Consider the following 18,130-nt stretch of genomic DNA (forward strand, 5'->3'; position numbering starts at 1 on the left):
CCACTCTAGGTATCTCCCCCAAGGGAAATGAAAACCTACCTTCTCATGAAAAGTTGTACATGAATCTTCCTAGCAGCTTTACAATCGCCAAAGGTGGGAACAAGCCCAACGCCCATCAACTGAAGAATGGCTAAAATGTGGCCCATCCATGCACTGGAATATTCAGCCATGAAAAGGAATGACCACTGACACGTGCTACAACGTGGATGAACCTGAGCACAGGCTGCTCAGTGAGAGAAGCCAGACACAAAAGACCACACAGTGATCCCACTGATGTGAAATGTGAACAGGCAAATCCACAGAGACAGGAAGTGGGTTAGTGTCAGGGGCGGGGGGAGGGAGAGGGGAGTGACTGCTGATGGAGAGGGGTCTTCTTTTTGGGGGGATGGAATGTCCTCAAACGAGATGGTGGTGATGATTGCAAAATTTCCAATATGCTACCACCAATGGTTTTATAAGGGGGAACCATTCGTGAATGAGACTTCAAAACCCAAAGCCCCTCTCCCTTGGGAGGGGATGCGGGAATGTGAGTGCAGAGGCCACATGGACTGGGTGGCTGTTGAACCTGCTTTCATCGCTGTCCTGATCAGAGGTCTCTAGTTCGCCCTGTGGCTGGTTCAGGTTCCCTCGGTGTCTGGCTGTTGAACCACTGCCCCCCCCCCTCCTCAGTCCAAGTCGGAGACCTGTGTCTGCCATGTGACCTTGCACTGAAGGACATCCGAAGCCCTTCCCCAAGCCCTGCACTTGGTCTTTCCCACCCAGGGCCAGGCCAGGCCCTACAGATTCCCTGTGGTTGCTATGAAAATCCACTTCACAGAGTCCTGCTTGTCCTCTCCCAGGCTGTGACCACGGCCATCTGTGCCCCCTGGTGCCACTGTCACCCACCCCAACTCCAGGCCCTGCTGGCCTAAGGCCAACTGAGGGATGGGAAGGAGGAGGGTTCTCCCCAGGGCCCCTGTAAGTGGCCATGTTTGGTGACCCCAACCCAGAGATGAGGGCTGCAGCCCACAATTTTCCTCCCCAGTGAATGGGCCCTAGCCCAACCTTCTCCCTGGGGATATGGAGGAAGCAGCCAGCTCAGCTCCTTGATCAGGTCACTGGGGCCCAACAGGGGGCTGCACCTTGGAGGCCCCTGGCAAACTTGGGGTTCCCTGTGTAGGCTTCCCTACCCAGGGCCTCCAGAAACCTTGTAGTAGGAGGTGGCCAAGGAGCCCGCTTAGCAGGTTCTTCCTGCCTGCCCCCACTGTCCCTCAGGCCCCTTCTTGGAGCCACCTGCCCTCACCTAGGGTGCCAGACACCTACCCCACCCTGGAGCCCAGAGGCAAGAGTCACTGTCCAGACCCCTCCCTTCCCCACTTCACCTCCCAGGCCTGGCAAGAAGAGTGAGGCTAGCATGGGGTCCTCTCTCTGGAACCCAAGCTGGGACCCCCAAGTGCTATAAACAAGGGACCCAACCCATGGGGAAGGAGCCCCTAAGCCCTCCATCCCCACTCCCCAGGCTCCCCCAAATACAAAACACAAAAGAACATCAAAATCAAGCAAATGAGGCAGCAGCGGTCGTAACAGGCTGCGTTTAGTGGTTTTTTTTATGTACAAGAAAAATGATTTTTATGTTTTCACCTTTTGTCTTTTTGTTTTTATTACTTTTAAAGCTTCTCCCCCCACCCCCCCAAAAGTGCATATTTACCATTTTTTTTTTAGATCTCCCACATTTTATAAAGACTCTCAAATACAGTCTATGGAATGTCTGTGCTCTGTGCCCCCAGGGGCGCCACCGCCAACTCCCCATTCACCAGGCCTGGTCCCCCAAAGTCCAAGGCACCTCATGTCTGGGCCTGGGTGGGGTTGGGGGTACCTGGCACAGGACCCCTGGCCGTTGGCCTCCAGGCAGCCCTGGCCGTGGGATGGGGGTCTCCCCAGCCCCCTCATCTCCTGGTCCTGCCCCCATCTCACCTCCATGTAAATTTATATATTTAGTGCGAGATAGTCTAAACTCTGAGGTTATAACTCCTGGGCGCCCAAGACCCAGGCCGACCCGTCGTGCACCGGCCAACACCACCATTCCAGGAAGGCTGCTTCCTCAGCTTAAATAACTTTTTTAAAATAAAACTGCAAATATAAATATCTTTCTTTCTCAAAAAATAGGATTTTTGCTTTTTTTGTTGGTTTTAAATTTTTTTTTTCCTTTCAGTCTCTGTTTTGCCTCCTACAATCCTGGCTGCCTGGATGGCCTCGGTTCTGGGGGCCCTGGCCCCTGCCTCGGTCCCACCATGTGCGACACAGCTGATGGGTCTCAGTAGTGCAGACTCCCCAGAAGACCCAGGTGGGAGCTGGGGGCCCCTCCCTTCCAACCTGAGAACCCCCCTCGGAAGGAAGCAGAGGGACAGCCCTGTATAAACAGGGTGACAAGAAGAGATGGCCACATGGGGTCTCCCGGGTGGGCTGCCCGAGGGGGCAGACTTTGGTATGGCCCACTGGAGCCCGGCTGGGCACAGGCCCACACCCATGCCAGGCTGGGCCTGGTCCGGCACTTTACATTCACTGGTTTTTAATTTTTATTTTTTTTTGCCTTTTTTTTTCTTTTAATCTCAAAAGGCAGGGTCAGGGTCAGGGTGGGGGACTAGGCAGGGAGCAGCAGCAAGAACATTTATCTCTCTCTCCCAGTCTGGCAGGCTGGAGACTGATCCAGGTGGGGGCTCAGGGCCCCCCATCCTGCCAGGCCCACTACTCCTGCCCCCAAGCTCCCCCCGCCCCCAGCCTCCATCAGAAGTCCCCAGCCTAGACCTCACTCGCGCACACATGCGCACACACACATCCACACAATTTCACCAAGATAATTTCACTTTGTCTTTTTTTTTTTTTTGTACCAGGCAGTTAAAAAAAAACACCCCAAAGAAAGAAAACACCAAAGAAAACCCCAAACAACCAAACAAAAACACTTTTTTGCTGTGTCCTTTCCGACCAGTCAGCACGTTCCCCCTCAAATATTTGTTTCCTGAAACGCGAGAATTCAGCAGTATCTTTGGCAACACTTTATCACAACCTTAATTTAAAGAATAAAAATAAAATCGATCCACATCTATATACAGTATGTGATTGCGCAGAGTTAGGGGGCTGGGCCGGGTGGGTGGGGGTCCCGGCTCTGGGCCCATGCAGAGGCTGTGGCCCCCGGGACAGACTGGCGGGCAGCAGAATAGGGGTTAAGGCGAAATGGGTGGGCAGGGCTGGTGAAAGCTGGGTGCAGAGCTAGGGGTAGGGGTTTAGTGCAATTCCCAAGGAGCTTTGTGTTAAAGTGTGCTTGGCGGGGTTCAGCCCGTGCCCCCACCATAGTCCCAGAGGCCTCAATTCCCCAAGTCGTCACCCCCACTGGCCAGGACGACGGCTGCTTTTTCAGTTGGTTTTATTGCAAGGAGGTGTGTGGGTAGGGGAAGAGGGCTCACCCCTCGGGGGAACCTCTGGAAGCTGGGATGGGGGGCAGTCCCTGGCCTGGGTGCTCAAGCTCTCTGCTTGGCCTCCACAGATGGTTCTCTGAATCTGGCCCTGTGATGCTGGGGTATGAACAAGGCCACCTGGCCCTGGGCTCCCCTGCCACCCCCCTCAGGAGGGGGGGTTCCTGAGACATTTGGGGGGCTGGCGGAGGCCGGGAGGAGACGAAACCTATCCTGTAGAAACAATGATGAAAGTTGCCTTCTTAAAAAGCTTCCCTTTAAAAAAAGAAAATGAAAAAGGAGATGAGAAGATGGGGTTTGTCACAGAGCAAAAGGGTACCAGGAGACGGGCCAGCAACTAGAGGAGGGAGCAGGGGCACCCCCCCCCCTCCCCGACCTTGGGCATTGACGAGGAAGGATCTCAGCTCAGCAGGATGTGTCTATATACAGGGTCCCACACTAGGCGTTGCATATCCAAGAGGGTAAAGGTGCCCTGGCCTCTGGTAACATGGTTTCCCTGCCCTGGCCCCCGTCCGTGGCCTGTGGCTCGGTCAACACCGAGCCTTTGGGGAGCCAGGTGCCAGCCCCCAGATGACAGTCAGTGCCTTTGAGTAAAAAGAGGGGTGCTTTGGGGGGTGTAAGGCCCTGGAGGTGGGGCCTCCTGTCACCCACCTCAAAGGGGATGGCATATCCAAGATGGCAGCTCCTCAGTGGCCACAAGGAAAGGCGGGAAGCCAGTAAGTGGTGAGGATGGGGGAACAGCAAGGAGAGGGGGTAGGTTGGGGGGAACTGGACTGCTCTGGCTGGTTGAAAGGCCAGCCCTCTCTTGGGCCCATCCCTGAGCTAGGAAGTCAGTAAGGAGGGTCCCCACAGACATGGGTGGCCATTGTATGGCTAGTGGGTAATGAGACATCTCTAAATCAGAACCAAAAAAGGGACAGAATGGGAGGGAGTGGGGGACATGGCAGAAATACAAAACCCCAGTCCTGCCTGCCAGGCAAGCCCCCCTGGTGAAGCAGATTCACCCAGAAGACCTTGACCTCACCCATGTCCCCATGGCCTTCCTACTCCCTTCTCACCTGGGGCACAGAATTGGATTCTACATCTGTGGTGGGGTTGTTTTTTTTTTATTATTTTGTACAAAAATAAATCAGCTTTTAGGAATCTTTTTGCGCTCTCGCTCTCTCTCTCTCTCTCTCTCTTTTTATTTTTTTTTTTTTGTCTTTTCAACTTTTCATAGAAGTTGGTTGCAACTTGTAAACATGTTTTTAAATTAAGATAAAGTATAGTACCCGTTCTGTTACAAAGTGCCAAGACTTCTATTGGGGTTGGTTGTCATGTTTTTGTTTCCTTTCGTTTTGTAAAATCTTTTTATTGCTTTTGTGACATTGGAACTTCTGGACTCTTCTCTCCCTCTTCCCTGCCACCGTAAGACCCTGGGTTCCCTCTGCCCTTGGCTGTCTCACCCCACACTGTTGTCTGCTCCTCTGAGGAAAAGTTATATCTTATATATATATCTCTCTCTTTCTATATATATATATATATAAATTTTGTTTTTAAGGAGGAAAAGAGGGGAAAACAATCTAAAAAGTGCTTTAAAAAATTGGAAGAGGGCTAAGGGGAGAGGTGGGGAGGGGGTGAAGACAAGTTTTAAATCTCCAAACTTGAAATGGGGGTCTGAATGACCTGGGTCAGGGGACACAGACAGAGTTGATGGGGGCGCTCCGAGAGGTGGCCCCTGGGTGCCCCACTGGGTTTTAAGTGCCATGAAGGAAGGCAACAGAAGCCCCTGGGAGCCATCCTGGTGCCCCCTCTTCCCGTCTTCTCCCCTTTCTCCACACCTGGAAATAAATAGGTTTGTGTTGCAGTGGCCAGGAGATACAGGGGACCACAGACAAGGATAGGAGGCAAGGAGGCTGTGGGGGAGATCGAGGGGGAAGACCCCCACTTAATAAGTGCCCTGAGGAAGGAGGGTGGGGGTAGGTTCAGGGACCATTTTAACGTCCGCTCACAGCGGACAGAAATCATTTAAGGTCTTGTCTGAAAGACTCATAGAAACCAGCAAGGGGAGAAAAACTAAAGCCCACCCCAGTCCTGCCTCGCCCCCTCCCCCCCACAGCAGCCCTCATCCCTGCCCGGAACCTGGGACCCTGCCCAAGTCTCGAATGGAATCCCAGACCCCATGGCGGGGCCGCCCAGTGGGTGGGGGGGACTCGGAACCCGTGTCCCACAAACCCCAAACCAAGCCCCGAAACCCATCGACGGGGTGGAGGGAAAGGGGAGTTGGGGGTGGAGGGCAAGAGTTCCCATGGAGGGAGAGAACTTCATGAAAGAGAAAAATCTGAGAAAAGCACTATCCTAGATCTTGTGATGCTTCATATATATATATCTGTATATATATATATATATATATCGATATAGATATCTGTATATAGATAGATTTTTTTTGTGTTTTTTGGGGGGTGGTGGGTGATTTTCTCTCTCTCTCTCCTCTCTCTCTCTCTCTCGGGTTTGTTTTCTCTTTTTGGTTTTCAGGCGAGTCCAGCCGCGAAGCTGCCGTCGGCAGGGTTCCCAGTGGCCCCATCACCACCCCCTCCACCAGCACCCGCTACATTCAACCTGCCCAGGCCATCAGGGCTGGCCTCCTCCTCGTCCTCGTCCTCGTCCTTAAAGTGCTTCTCCTGGCCATTGCGCCGGGCCTCAGGGGAGCCAGGTGGGGCGGAGGCGCTGGGCGGTGCAGTGGCCCCAGGGCCAGGGTCGGGTCCCCCGAGCCCCCCGCCCCGGACTCGGGGCTTGCGGCCACGGCGTGAGGGGACGCCATTACAGCCGTCTTTCTTGAGGTGTCTGTGCAGGTGGTCGGAGCGGACGAAGGTCTTGCAGCAGCTGTCACACTGGTAGGGCCGCAGGCCGGTGTGCACACGCATGTGGTTTTTCAGGTCGTAGTTGTGGGCGAAGGCCGCCCCGCACTGCTGGCACAGGTACGGCTTCTCACCTGTGTGCTTCCTCATGTGCACCTTGAGCTTGTCTTGCCTGTGGAGGGGGCAAGGGTCAGTGGGCGCTGTGCTGGACCCCCTTCCCGGACAACCGCCCAACTCATGCTGGCCTTGAGGCTGAAACTATGACCGAAAGGCAGGCTGTGGCTAGGGATAGTTCTGGGTAAAATGGGACAAGGAGCCAGAGGCCGCTCAAAGGTCTAAAGAGGGCCCTGGGCCCTGCTTGCTGTGTGGTCTTGGGCAAAAGCTGAACCTCTCTGAATCCCTCTTCTTATCCACAGGAGGACGATAACTGGCCTCCTGCCTGGGGCTCTACCACGTCTCCCAGGTGCTCTGCCCAGACCACTGCATGGGGCCAGTCACAGAAGGGGCAGCAGGGACTCAGACTGTGCGAGGAGAATACAGAGATTTCCCCAACTGAGGCTCAGAGAGGGGAAGTGACTTGCACCGAGTTGCACAGCGGGTCAGGGGCTGCGAGGTGGAGTCAGCTCCAGTTTCATCACCCCAAACCGTGGCCAGCGTAATTATAGCCCCGCTGCCACAGGCCCTGCTTACTCAACTCTCTAACGTGACTCAGAGGGGCCTCTGGGCTCCTGGGCCTGGAGGAAGGGGTGGGGGCTGGGGCCCCGGGTCAGGGACAGAGAGCAGCCAGGTGAGTGCATGAGGGAAAGAGGTTTGGCCTGGTACCTCTATGCTTCAGTTTCCTTGACTGGCAAATGGGATCAGCCCTGGGTTGGGAATAGGATGGCCAAGAGAACTCCAGGTCAGAATGAAATAGCCTGAGGCCTGTGGTTGGGGTCATAGGTCAGCCTGCTCACCTCTGCAGACCCTGGCTTGCTGAGCACTCAAGAAGCCGTTCCTCTCAGGTGCAGAGACCCTGAAGGGCAAGGCCCATAGCCACCTCCATGCCCCATCTGGAGGAGGATGGAGCCCCCAAAACTAAAAGAACCACAATCTCACCAAAGGGGTGAGCCAGGCCACCAATTACACTGCTTGCCTCTGGTAGCTGTCCTTTGCCCCCTGCCTGATATTCCTGGGCCCAGCACTCCAGGCCACACCCTCCTGTTCTGGCCTGTAGGAAAGGGGCCAGGGGTCAGCCCCCAGGTCCTATTCCCAAGGGGCAGAGCTGGGAAGCTGGGACAATGCCTTCTTTCTTCAGTCTGGGTGGGTGTGGCTGGGGGAACCCCAGGGTGGGTGGGGGTAGGGGGTGGTGCTGAGTCACCCAGCCTGGCCAGGCCCCTGCACGTCAACCCCTCCACCCCCACTAGACTGGCCCACAAGGCCCAGTCAGCTACCTCTGGACTTTTAAGACCAAATCACAAATTTCCCAGCCAGACCTCAAACTCCTGCCCAAGGACCAAGCCCAGTGGCTCCTGCGCCAATTCCCTCCCCTGACTGCAGTGGTCCCTGAGCTGAACTGGTCTCAGAGGCTTTGTACGGGCTGTTCCCTCTGCCTGAACCTTCCCCCGACTCCTTCCCTCACCTCCTTCAGGTCTCGGCTCTGTTTAAAGCAGCACCCACAGCTTTTCCCCTCCCTTTGTTCTCGGCTCTCTTCACGTTCCACCAGCTAGTGTTATCAGTTCTTTGATTTTATCTCACGCAAGCTTTGTCCACGGGGATTTTGGCCTATCTCTCCACTTCTGCATCCCCAGCGCCTAGAACAGGGCCTGGCACCCAGAAGGTGCCCCATAAATGTTGGCCGAATGAAGTAAGTTTCCAGACTCACAGGAGACTTAAAGTGACTCAAACAACTGAGCTCCCTGCTCCCTACTAGGCTGTTGACCTCTCCCAAAGCAAAACTTCTCCTCCGGTCCCAAGAACCAACCCTGGTGCTCCTTCTCCCGGCTCCTGAGGCACCACCTGGCATGTTTTATGTTCTATGCAGTCATATGGTTTAGTGCCTGCACCCAAAGGCTGCTCTGAAGGGACACACTGGGGGGAGGGCACCCCAAAATGAATACAGTGCTGCTGCCTACGTCCCTGGAGGCTGTGTGTGTGTGTGTGTGTGTGTGTGTGTCTGCACGTAGCTGCAATTTGAGCAAAGGACCCAGGAAGCCACCCAACACCCTCCACCCTTGCCAGTGGCGCTGGCTCACCTGGTGAATCGGACCTTGCAGATGTTGCATTCATAGGGCTTCTCACCGGTGTGGGTCCGGATATGCCGCGGGAGCTTGCCAGCGCCCTGGATGACCTTCTCACAGATGGGGCACTTCTGGAAGGCCTTGGCCCGGATCTTCTTCTCCACCTTCTGCGACCAAGCCGGGTAGACGTCGCTGTCATGGGTACTGCTGAAATACTTCAGATAGTAGTCCATGACACCCTTGTCGTCTGCCCTCGACTCGTCGTCGCTGTCCCCCGCCGCCGCTGACCCCGCCCGGCCCACCGACGACATCATCTGCTGTAGCAGTGTGCTAGCCGCAAGCCCGTCCGCATCGGTCCCATCGCCGTCCTCACCCTCAGCTGTTCCCGACAGGAAACCAGGAGAGTCCCCTGGCTCCGGGGCAACTTCTGACAGTGAGACCTCCTCCTCCCCACCCCGGCCATAGTGGCCGTTCTGTGTGGCAGCTGGAGGGGCCACGGAGGGTGGAAAGAGGCCCCCTGCAGGGGTATCCTCATCCCGCTCTGGCCACAGACCCGGGTTGCTGTCGCCCTCGTCCCCATCCCCGGCTGGGGGCCGCTCAGCCGGGGGGCCAGGTCCATAGAAGTCCAAGCCATTGCAGTCACCTGCAGCCACGGCAGCCACAGCTGCAGCCACGGCCTCCTTGGTGGCGTCCAGGTCATCCTCAGATGCGCCAAAGGCTGACCATGGAAAGCTGGCGGCGGCAGCAGCTGCAGCAGCGGCTGCGGGGGGCAGGCTGTTCATGGGGTTACTCTGGAAGAACTCGAGGTACTCCTTGGCACGGAGGAGGTTTCGCTGATCAATTTGATCTACCAGGTCCAGCTGCCCAGCATCAGTGCCCCCATCGGCTGCCAGGATCTGCCTGTCAAGGAGGTCGGCGCAGACGTGGCTCACGGCGTGTATCTCCAACAGGCGGGCAGCACTGAGGATGTCACTCACGTTGGCTGTGCTGACAGTCAGCGTGGCCGTATAGGCAAAGTCCATGAGAGCGGTGAGCGCCTCGGCACTGACGAAGTCAATCTCGTACACGTTCTGCTGATCCACCACGGCGCCCGACGTGAACAGCTTCTTGAAGTACTGGCTGCAGGCCGCCAGCACTGAGCGGTGCGTGGGGAACTCGCGGCCCTCCACCAGGATCACCACGTCACACAGCAGGCCTTGTGTCCGCTGCTCGTTGAGCCCACTCAGAATGTCACTGCTGTGGTCGGGGAACGGAATCCCAATGGGGCCGTCCACGCCGCCGGCCATTTTCCGCGCCGAGACCTACAGCACCAGAGAGGAGGGGGTGGTCGTGAATATGGGAGGGACCCACCCTGTTTCCCCAGATGTGCACCAGGGCAGTCCATGTCTGGTTTTGCAGAACGTGAGATTATGCTAGCAAAACTCACACTGGGTGCTTGAGAGATGAAAACTGGCATCCGCCCCTTCACTAGAGGGCTCACAGGCATGCCAAAGGGCAATGTGAGGTGATGCGGGAGCATACAGTAGGTGCTCAATAAATGCCTCAATACAAGTTGTTTCCTAATGAATCTGAGTGCAGGCTTCTACCCATACTCTCCCTAGGAGGCCATGGTGGTGATATTCACAAGGCTCCTACTGTACACTGTCATGCTTGAGCCCCCGGCAGTCCCATAGGGCAGCACCATCTCTACTGCAGAAATGTGAAGACAGGGCTCAGGGAGAGGAGCCCATGTGCCCAAGGCCCCATACCTCTGCCCCAGCCAATATCCAACTGGCTTGGCTGTGCATCCCCACCAGTCCCCTCGGCCTCTCTGACCCTCACTGCCTCATGGTGAGGCCTAGTTCTCTTGGGGTCCTCTGAAGCCAAGGCCTAGCTGGGGTCACTGAGGCCATGGGTTTGCCCTGGTGTGGGGTGGCAGTGACTCTGAAGGACAAACCCCTTTCTGCCCCATTGGAGCCCCAGGACAGCTTGGCCCTGGCAGTGAATAATGGGGAAACCAGGCCACCTGTCACCCCAGCCACCCCATCAAGGAGGAGCAGGGGGCTAGGGCCTCCTGCCTGCCCAGCTCTCTCCAGCTTTCAACCCCCCTGACTGCCCTGTAAAGCCAGGACAAGGCCCTGCCACTTTCTGGGCCTCAATCTCCCCATCTGTCAAATGGGCAGAAGCCTTTGGAAGAGCAGGCCATTGAGAGAACTCTGTCTGTCTGTCCCACCCCTCTCCCCACCCCTCCTTTTTTCCGCCTTCCCCTGGGCTGTGACTCATCCACCCACTCGGGCGCTTGTGCAACCCTCTGGCTCCTGTCCCCACCCCTCCACCCTCTCCGGGGAGCCCCCGGCTGTCCCAAGCCACCCAACACAACCCACATTCCTCCAGGCCCAACCAGCTGGCTCTTGGGCCACAGCTCGTGGACAGCAGGGAGTGGGCTGAGCTGGGCCTTCCTCAGCCTCCTAAGGACCCCAGCCTCTCAGCCAAGCAGCCCAGCCCAACTCTAACCCAGATCCCTCCTGCAGTGCTGTGAGTGGGATTCACGTAGCTGGCCCAGCAAGGGAGCCCAGGGTTGGTCCGGCAGGGTACAAGGCCAGGATGGAACTGTCCCGACCCAGGGCTGCCCTGGGAGTGGGGTCCAGGCCTCAGAGCTGACAGAGGCCTTTGTGTAATGCTCAGGCAGGCACTACACTTCCCAGGACGTCTCTCTCCAAGGCCCGCCCTCTTTCTTGCAGACTGCACCAGCTGCTCCGCTGGCCCCTCTGTTCTGCCAGCCGGGGGGGGGGGGGGGGGGGGTCGGCTCAGATGTGGCTGCTGAGAGCAGGAGGATGGAGGTCAACCCCATCTGAGGATCGATCAGCCATCAGAGGAGCCCCCTATGGTGGCTCCCACCCCCTTCCACCATCTGCTGTCTGGCCTCTGAGCTCGAGAGAGTAAATGGAATCAGACCAGCCTCGCCCCTCCTCATTTTCCTCCCCATCCAGGCGACCAACACCCCAAGATGGCTACCCTAGCCCTGCTTGCCACTGTCCCCCGGGTGCCCCTAGGGTCCCCTTGGACCTTGAGGTATCTCCAGGGGTCTCAAGGTCACAACCTGAAATAGTTCAGGTGACTCACCCCCACCCTCCCTCAAGCACTGAGCACACCAGGCCAGGGGGCCAGCACAGCCCTACTTTAAGTGTTAAGATACCCAGGCTTCCTCCCGCTTTGCCAGAAGCCACCCAGCTGGAAACGTGCAAGCTTGGGCCTCAAACCTGACCCGGGACACTGGTCTCCACTAGGGGGATGAAGTGGGCCGTGTGCAAAGGGCCTAGAGTGGCGGTCGCCAGCCGGTGGTCCGTGAGGTCCGAAAGGTTGGCGACCGCTGGTTTAAGGAAACCTTTGGAGCAGTGGTCGCCAACTGGTGGTCCATGAGGTCTGAAAGATTGATGACCGCTGGCCTAGAGTATCCATATCCCTGTCCTCTCCCAGTTGGAGCGTCTATTCCCCAGATAATCATCAGAGACCCTCCCTCAAAGGGCAGGGCCTGGGGAAGTGTCAACCAAGGAAAGTCCCCATGAGAGTAGCATGATCCCCCATTTTACAGATGAGAAAACCAAGGCCCAGAGACATAAAATCCTGCCAAAGGGTGCCCAGCAAGGTTGATCCATAGGTTCTGGGGTCCAAGAGCTGACAGAGGTCAGAGGCTGGCCCCCGACCTACCCAACAAGCCATCATCTCTTTCCTCACCCTGGAAACTAAACTGGCTCTGCAGACACCTGACCCACACCCTCTCTCCAGGAACACATCTCACCTGCCTACCATGCCCAGAGCCACTGCCCCATCTGGGTCTCTCAGGGCTCTCCCTCTAAGAAAGAAGTGGAAGAGCCTATTAGATGGGAAAAGGACAGCTGAGCCCTCTTGGTGGGTCAGGTGGGGCCTGGAAGGAAAACACCCACTGTGTGCCCTGGGATTGTCTCAACAGGAGAACTTCACCTAGTGGGTACTCTGAAAGTGGGGGTTTCCTTGGTAGTGACAATCCAACAAAACTTCTCTCCTCCAGGAAAGTACCACCCCCATGACAGCCAGTGCTAGGGTCCCCAGAGCTCAGGATCACCTGGGTTGTCCTTCATCACAACTCCACCCCCCAGAGAGCCTGCCCTCCTGGGATTTCCGGGGCCTCTGTTGACTCCTCAAGCTAAGGGGCAGGCCTCAGCAGGCTCCTCCTGGGCTGGAAGTGGGGTGCCCTCCTCCCTCTGGGCCACTCCTAGGCCCCTATGCTGGGCCCTCCCTTGGGTGGCGCACAGTAGGAGCACAGCATTCAACAAGAACCAAAGACGCTATGGGCTGGAGAGAGCCCACACCCAGCCCCACCCACCCAGCTAACTGACACACCCAGGACCCGGGGACAGTGCTGCTTCCACCTCCCATCTAACTTAGGCTCACTTAGGAGGCAGGACCTCCTCTGGAGAGGCACCTTCATTTCATCCTCTCCACAATAAAGCCCTGGGTTTTACAGAGGAGGAGAGGCTTGGAGAGATGACCAGGCTAGCAGCCAGGTGGGGACTAAGACTGCTCTGAGCTGGCCTGAATTGCTGCCTCTCAACAGCAGGGACACAGAGGTGAGGTCAGAAATGCCTTGACCTGGTCCCAGGAGCAGCAAGTGTCACCCAGGAAGGACCCCAACATCATAGGAAGGGTGTCCCGGCATGGGGGACAGCAGAGGAAAAAGACTGGAGGTGGGTGCTTAGGAGAGGGGACTTGGGGAAGGAGAGGCTGCATTAACAGGCGGCTTTCCAAGGTCAGGCAAAAGGTGAGGATTGGGGCTGGGCCTCCTCCTCCCACCCACACTCCTCAGGAAAAAGAGGGGATGGCCAGCAGGGGGTAGGCAGGTCATCACCAGCCAAGGCCTTCCTGGAGGAGTGTTTGGGACAGGGGCAGCTTCATTAGGGGGTCAAGACCCCTGCATTCCCCAACCCAGAGAATACAAAAAGAAACCAAAGAAACATTAAACACCTACTACATGCCAGGCCTGGCAGCCCAGATCCAAACCCCAACTCCTCCACTTCCAAGCTGGGTGACCTTGGGCAAGAGGCAGCAACCCTCTGTGCCTCAGTTTCCTCAAGGGTCATGACAGTGGCAAGAGGGCTGGGGGTGCTCTAGGTCCAGAGTCCCACTCTCATCCACTCAGCAAACATTGCCTGGGGACCTACTATGTGCCAGTGCACCCCAACAAGGCTGTTCGCCTCCCCCTTGTGGATGAGGGGCTTTTTGAACTTCATTTCTGAATGTTATTCCAGCCACCTCACCACCCACTCTGTGCCAAGGAAGTGGGTCATGGTGCCCAAGGAAGAAACCAGGGGAGCAAAACCAGGCCCAGAGAGGGTGGGCGGCTGATCCAAGGTCACAAAGCAAGCCTAGTGCCCAGGTTCAGCTGCCAGGCCCACGCCCGGCCGCCCCCTCCCCCTCCCAGGCACACAGCCTGTGTTGCAAGGTTGGTCCCGCCGGGTTACCCTGCCCTGACTTGGTGCCAATCCCCGCCTGGCCCTGTCCCTGGCTGGGGGTTTAATGGGACAGGAATTCAGCATCTCGACTGGGGGGGGGCGGGGGGGGGCACCAAAGGCCCAGAGTGGCTGCTGGCTGCCCCCTGCCAGCCTGCCCCCTACCCCCCTGCCCTCACAGGCCTCCCTCTGGCCAGACACCAGCAAACAGGCCTTCGGCCATTTTATGTGTCCATTTATTGCCCTAAATGGGGAGGGGCTTCCTGCCCCAGCCTTAAAGGGCCAGAGGCAGGAAGGCTGCAGGCCTAGTGGGAAGTGTTTGTGTGGGGGTGAGGGTGGGAGGATGAGGTCATGGGGATCCCATCTGACCCCCAACTCATGGGTGGGGCTCAGGCTCACCCTGTTCCCACGCTTTGAGTGCTGTCATGGACCAGGAAGTACAGCCCCACCACCAAGACTGGGTTCCAAGAGGAAGCCCCGGGAAGACAGCCATTCAGGGTGAGGTAGAAGGAAGCAGCTTCCCGTCACTGCAGTAAGCAAAGCCGGGCTTCGAAGAATCCCATCACTGTCTACCCTGCCTTGCTCAGGCTGCACCTGCTTATCCAAGATGCCCGTGAGAGGCCTGGGTGACCTCTAGGAGCTCTGCTCCTTCTGCTTCCAGACCTCTCCTTCTCCCTCCCCCAGGCCTGCTTGTCACCTGGAGCACTGGCACAACCCCCGCCCCCCCTCCCCCCACAGGTGGAGGGCTTTGCATGGAAGCCCCAAAAGGGTGCTCAGTCTGTTGAGGCCCTAGTGTCCTGTGCCCATAAATCCAGCCAGTTCCCTCCCAAAAAACACATCCTGATGGGAGGTGGGACTAGGCCTTGTTTTCCAGTTAAACCAGAAAGGTGTGGGTGGGGAAGCTTCTACCAAGTGGCTGTCCACAGCCTGCTGGGAGGACAGATGGAGGGGCTGGTCCTTTGGCCATGCTCCTCAGAAGAGCCAGATTCTCCAGGTGGCACCAGCGCTTTGGTGCTCCAAGCTCGGGACTCGGGCCCTAAGGACAGTCGAGGTCTGATCTCAATGATCTCAACAACCATTCTTACAGCTCTGGGAGGCAGGGTCACTGCCCCACTTTACAGCAGGAAACTGAGGCTCCGAGAGAGAAAAGCTACTTGCCCAGGTACACAGCAGAGGTGGATTTGATCACCGGCCACCTGGCTCCATCTGGCCTAACTAGTCTTCCCAGGGCTCCTTCCCCTCCCCCACCAGACTGCCCCTAGGTACCAGCAGATGACTAAATCCCCCACCCTGGGGGCCTTGGGGCTGAGGGACAGCTTATTCTCACGCCCCCTCAGAGCTGCCTTATGATGGCCCAGAAAAGGAAAAGGCTTGCCAGAGGTCACACAGGGCACTTGGGGCAGTGCTGGAGTCCAGCCAACATCTGTGAACTCAGGGAAGGGCCCTGACCCCAAGGGGCATCAACACAGGCATGCAGGAGGGGCTCCCCCTAGGCCCTGACACTGCACAGCAGTCGCTCAACAAACATTCCTGAGGAATCACTGAGTATGTCCTCAGGACGACACTGTTGGGCCGCAGGTAACCTCCTCATTGTACTGATGGGAAAATTGAAGGTGGCAGCGGGGAAATGACCTCCCTCCGTGGACCTCAGGTGGAGCCAAAGGCCAGGCTGGGATTGGACCACACTGGCCCCCACCCAAGCCTGTTCCTCTGGTCCCCACTGACCAGGGCTGCTGCCGGGTGGTTTATGGTCTCTCAGGTGCCTGGAACCAAGGTGACAGGTGGGGGGTGCTGAGTGTCTCAGACACCCAGGAGGCACACACTCCAGCAGAATCCCTGTTGTTCCCTGGGCTGACCCAGGTGCTTCCTCCATGAGAGAAAAAGAGAAAACAGGTAGTCTACAGGCACCACTTGGGGGACCCTACAACAAGCCTGTTACAGGGGGGGACACAGGCTTCGAGAGGCCAAGGGGCATGTCCAAGGTCACAGATCAAGAGCGCTGGCACTGGCAACCCCAGCAGCTCCCCTCCTAAGGCTGGCTCTGCTTCAGAGGGGCTGGCCCTGAGTCCTAGCTCTCGTGAGGTGACCTCCTCAGGTGTAATGGGTCATAAAACAAAGAGCCCTGCCCGTCTCTGATGGCCAAGGTGCAGGACTGTGGCTTGGAGGGGGCAAGGAAGGGCCTGGCAGGCCTTAAAGGTGCCTGCCAGGGAAAGCTGGGAGACAGGGAACTGGGACTCATGCTGTGTGACCTTGGGCACCTCAGGTTCTCTCTGAGCCTCATTATTCTTTGGGCAAAGGGTTTAGTAAGCCCTGGGAAGGCTCCATTTGGCCAACAGGTGCCTGCTGTCAACCTCCTGGCCCTCTGGAAGACAGGTGGGCCGATGCCCCTCAGCTGGGACGCAGGGAGGACTCTGGACAAGTCCTGAGCCGGAAGGCAGACCACAGGGGTCAGACCCAGCTTTGGCTGGGTGACCTTGGGCTGCTCTCTGCTTCCCCTGGGCCTCAGTCTCCCCTGCCCAACAAGGAACCCGCTCCGAGGTTTGCTGTAAGCCCCTGAGTTCCCACACTCATGTTTAGCCTCCCCTCTGAGCCTTGGTTTCCTCAAATGTCGTTGGGGACTGCCACCAGCCTGACCCAGCTGTTGGTCAGAAGGCCCCAAGGAAAAGAAAGGAAGTAAAAAAACAAACACAGGACTTGCTACTGCCCTGGAACCTTCCCCACTGGACGAAGGCTGTGCCCTGCCTGCTGGGTCTCAGTCTCCCACACAGAGAAAGGGACGCATCCACTCCCTGCAGCCACCCCAGCCGCTTCTCAGAGGGCCTCTGCTCAGAGTTGTATGGCTCCCAGCACGCCAGGGTGCTGACTGGCCACCCGGCAGCCAATCAGAACTGAATAATAAATACCCCCCCAAAGTGACCCACGAATTAAAATTTCAGTGTCCCCGATGGCTCCTCTTTCTTCATTAGGCATGCGGATCCCAGGGCTTCGCTCTTCCAGCCACTGGCTCCTGCCCCCCCTACTCCCCCAGGCTCTTGTCTCCACAGCGATGGCTGGCGGTAAACAGAGACCCGAGCCCAGCTGATAAGTGCCTGGCATGCTCTAGGGGCCCCACTGGGGGGTGGTCCTGGGGGAAAATGCCCCGGGCCTGGAGCAGCAGGGCCGGGCCTGGACTCCCCAGACCTCTCCCAAGACCAGCTCTGCCAATAGGAAGTGATTGGCTGGTCCTGGGGAGGGCCCCCCCAGTGTGGGAGCGGCACACTCAGGGTTACGCCCTGGCCGTGTTGGGTGTGTGTGGGGGGGTGACATGGAATTCTAGCCGCCCTTTCCCTCTCAGGCCAACCCTGCTCCTGAAGGCAGCTGGCAGGGAGAGGGGAAGCACACCAGGCCTGCCACCCATGGGTGAGCCAGGTGGGCACGCCCGGGGAAGGGGCACCAACACCTCTTACTTCCGCCACCTGGCTGGGGGAAGAGAGGAGTTGCCGGCCTCCCCCTGCCCATCTGCCAACTGCTGGCTGCATTCCCCAAATATTTAGTGAGTGCCCACTGGGCGCCCCGGCCTGGCTGGACAGTAATCTCCTGCTGCGGTCCACCCGGTTCCCCAGCCAGCGCGGGCAGTGTCTCCCATAACCCGCAAAGGCCCGAGCCTGCGGGGGGAGGCACTCAGCTCCAGCGCTTGGCTCAGGCCCCTGCCCGGTTCCCAGGCCCCGCGCTGGGGGAGAGGGCCGGTTCCTAGCCTAGGGAGGGAGGCAGAGTGAGGGAGGGAGCCAGATCCCACCAAGCCCTCGGCCCGGGCTCAGGGTTCGCACGTGGTGGTGGCGTCAAAGGAAAGGAGGGGGGGTCTGGGCCAGAGGAGACAGGGTCACGCGCTTTGGGGGCGCGGGCGGTGGAGAGGCGTGCTCTCTGCCCCCTCTCCCGGGGCCCTGGCCGGGGCCGGGGCCGGGGCCGGGGCCGGGGCCAGGCGGCGGCGCGGGCAGGGCGAGGGGCCAGGCCGGTCCCCCCACCCAGGGATGAGTCAGGCCCGGGCAGGGGCAGGAAGCGGCCCCCTTCCCCGCGCCGGCCGCAGCGCACGGCCCCCGCCCGGACCTGCGGACCCCCGCCGCACCGCCCGACCGGGGGGTTCGAACCTCTTTCTAGGTTCTTCTTTAGGTATCTTATTAGGGTGG

The 18,130-nt window shown here is 58.1% G+C and overlaps 1 protein-coding gene across 1 annotated transcript; it reads right to left on the minus strand.

Moving 5' to 3' along the window:
• Nucleotides 1-3,017: 3,017 nt before the first annotated feature.
• On the minus strand, nucleotides 3,018-9,803 carry ZBTB7A (zinc finger and BTB domain containing 7A). Its single transcript, XM_023746818.1, has 2 exons — nucleotides 8,518-9,803; nucleotides 3,018-6,458 (listed from the first exon to the last, which is right to left on the minus strand). The coding sequence occupies exons 1-2, from the start codon at nucleotides 9,786-9,788 to the stop codon at nucleotides 5,960-5,962; spliced, it is 1,770 nt and encodes a 589-aa protein (XP_023602586.1). The 5' UTR covers nucleotides 9,789-9,803; the 3' UTR covers nucleotides 3,018-5,959.
• Between the last annotated feature and the right edge of the window lie 8,327 nt (nucleotides 9,804-18,130).

This window comes from Myotis lucifugus, unplaced genomic scaffold (genome assembly GCF_000147115.1).
Source record: "Myotis lucifugus unplaced genomic scaffold, Myoluc2.0 scaffold_734, whole genome shotgun sequence".
NCBI lineage: Eukaryota > Metazoa > Chordata > Mammalia > Chiroptera > Vespertilionidae > Myotis > Myotis lucifugus.

Coding starts and splice junctions, on each gene's coding strand:
- ZBTB7A (XM_023746818.1), bottom strand. CDS start 9,788: ATGGCCGGCGGCGTGGACGGCCCCATTGGGATTCCGTTCCCCGACCAC. Junction 6,459..8,517: donor TGCAAGGTCCGATTCACCAG/GTGAGCCAGCGC, acceptor CCCCCTCCACAG/GCAAGACAAGCTCAAGGTGC.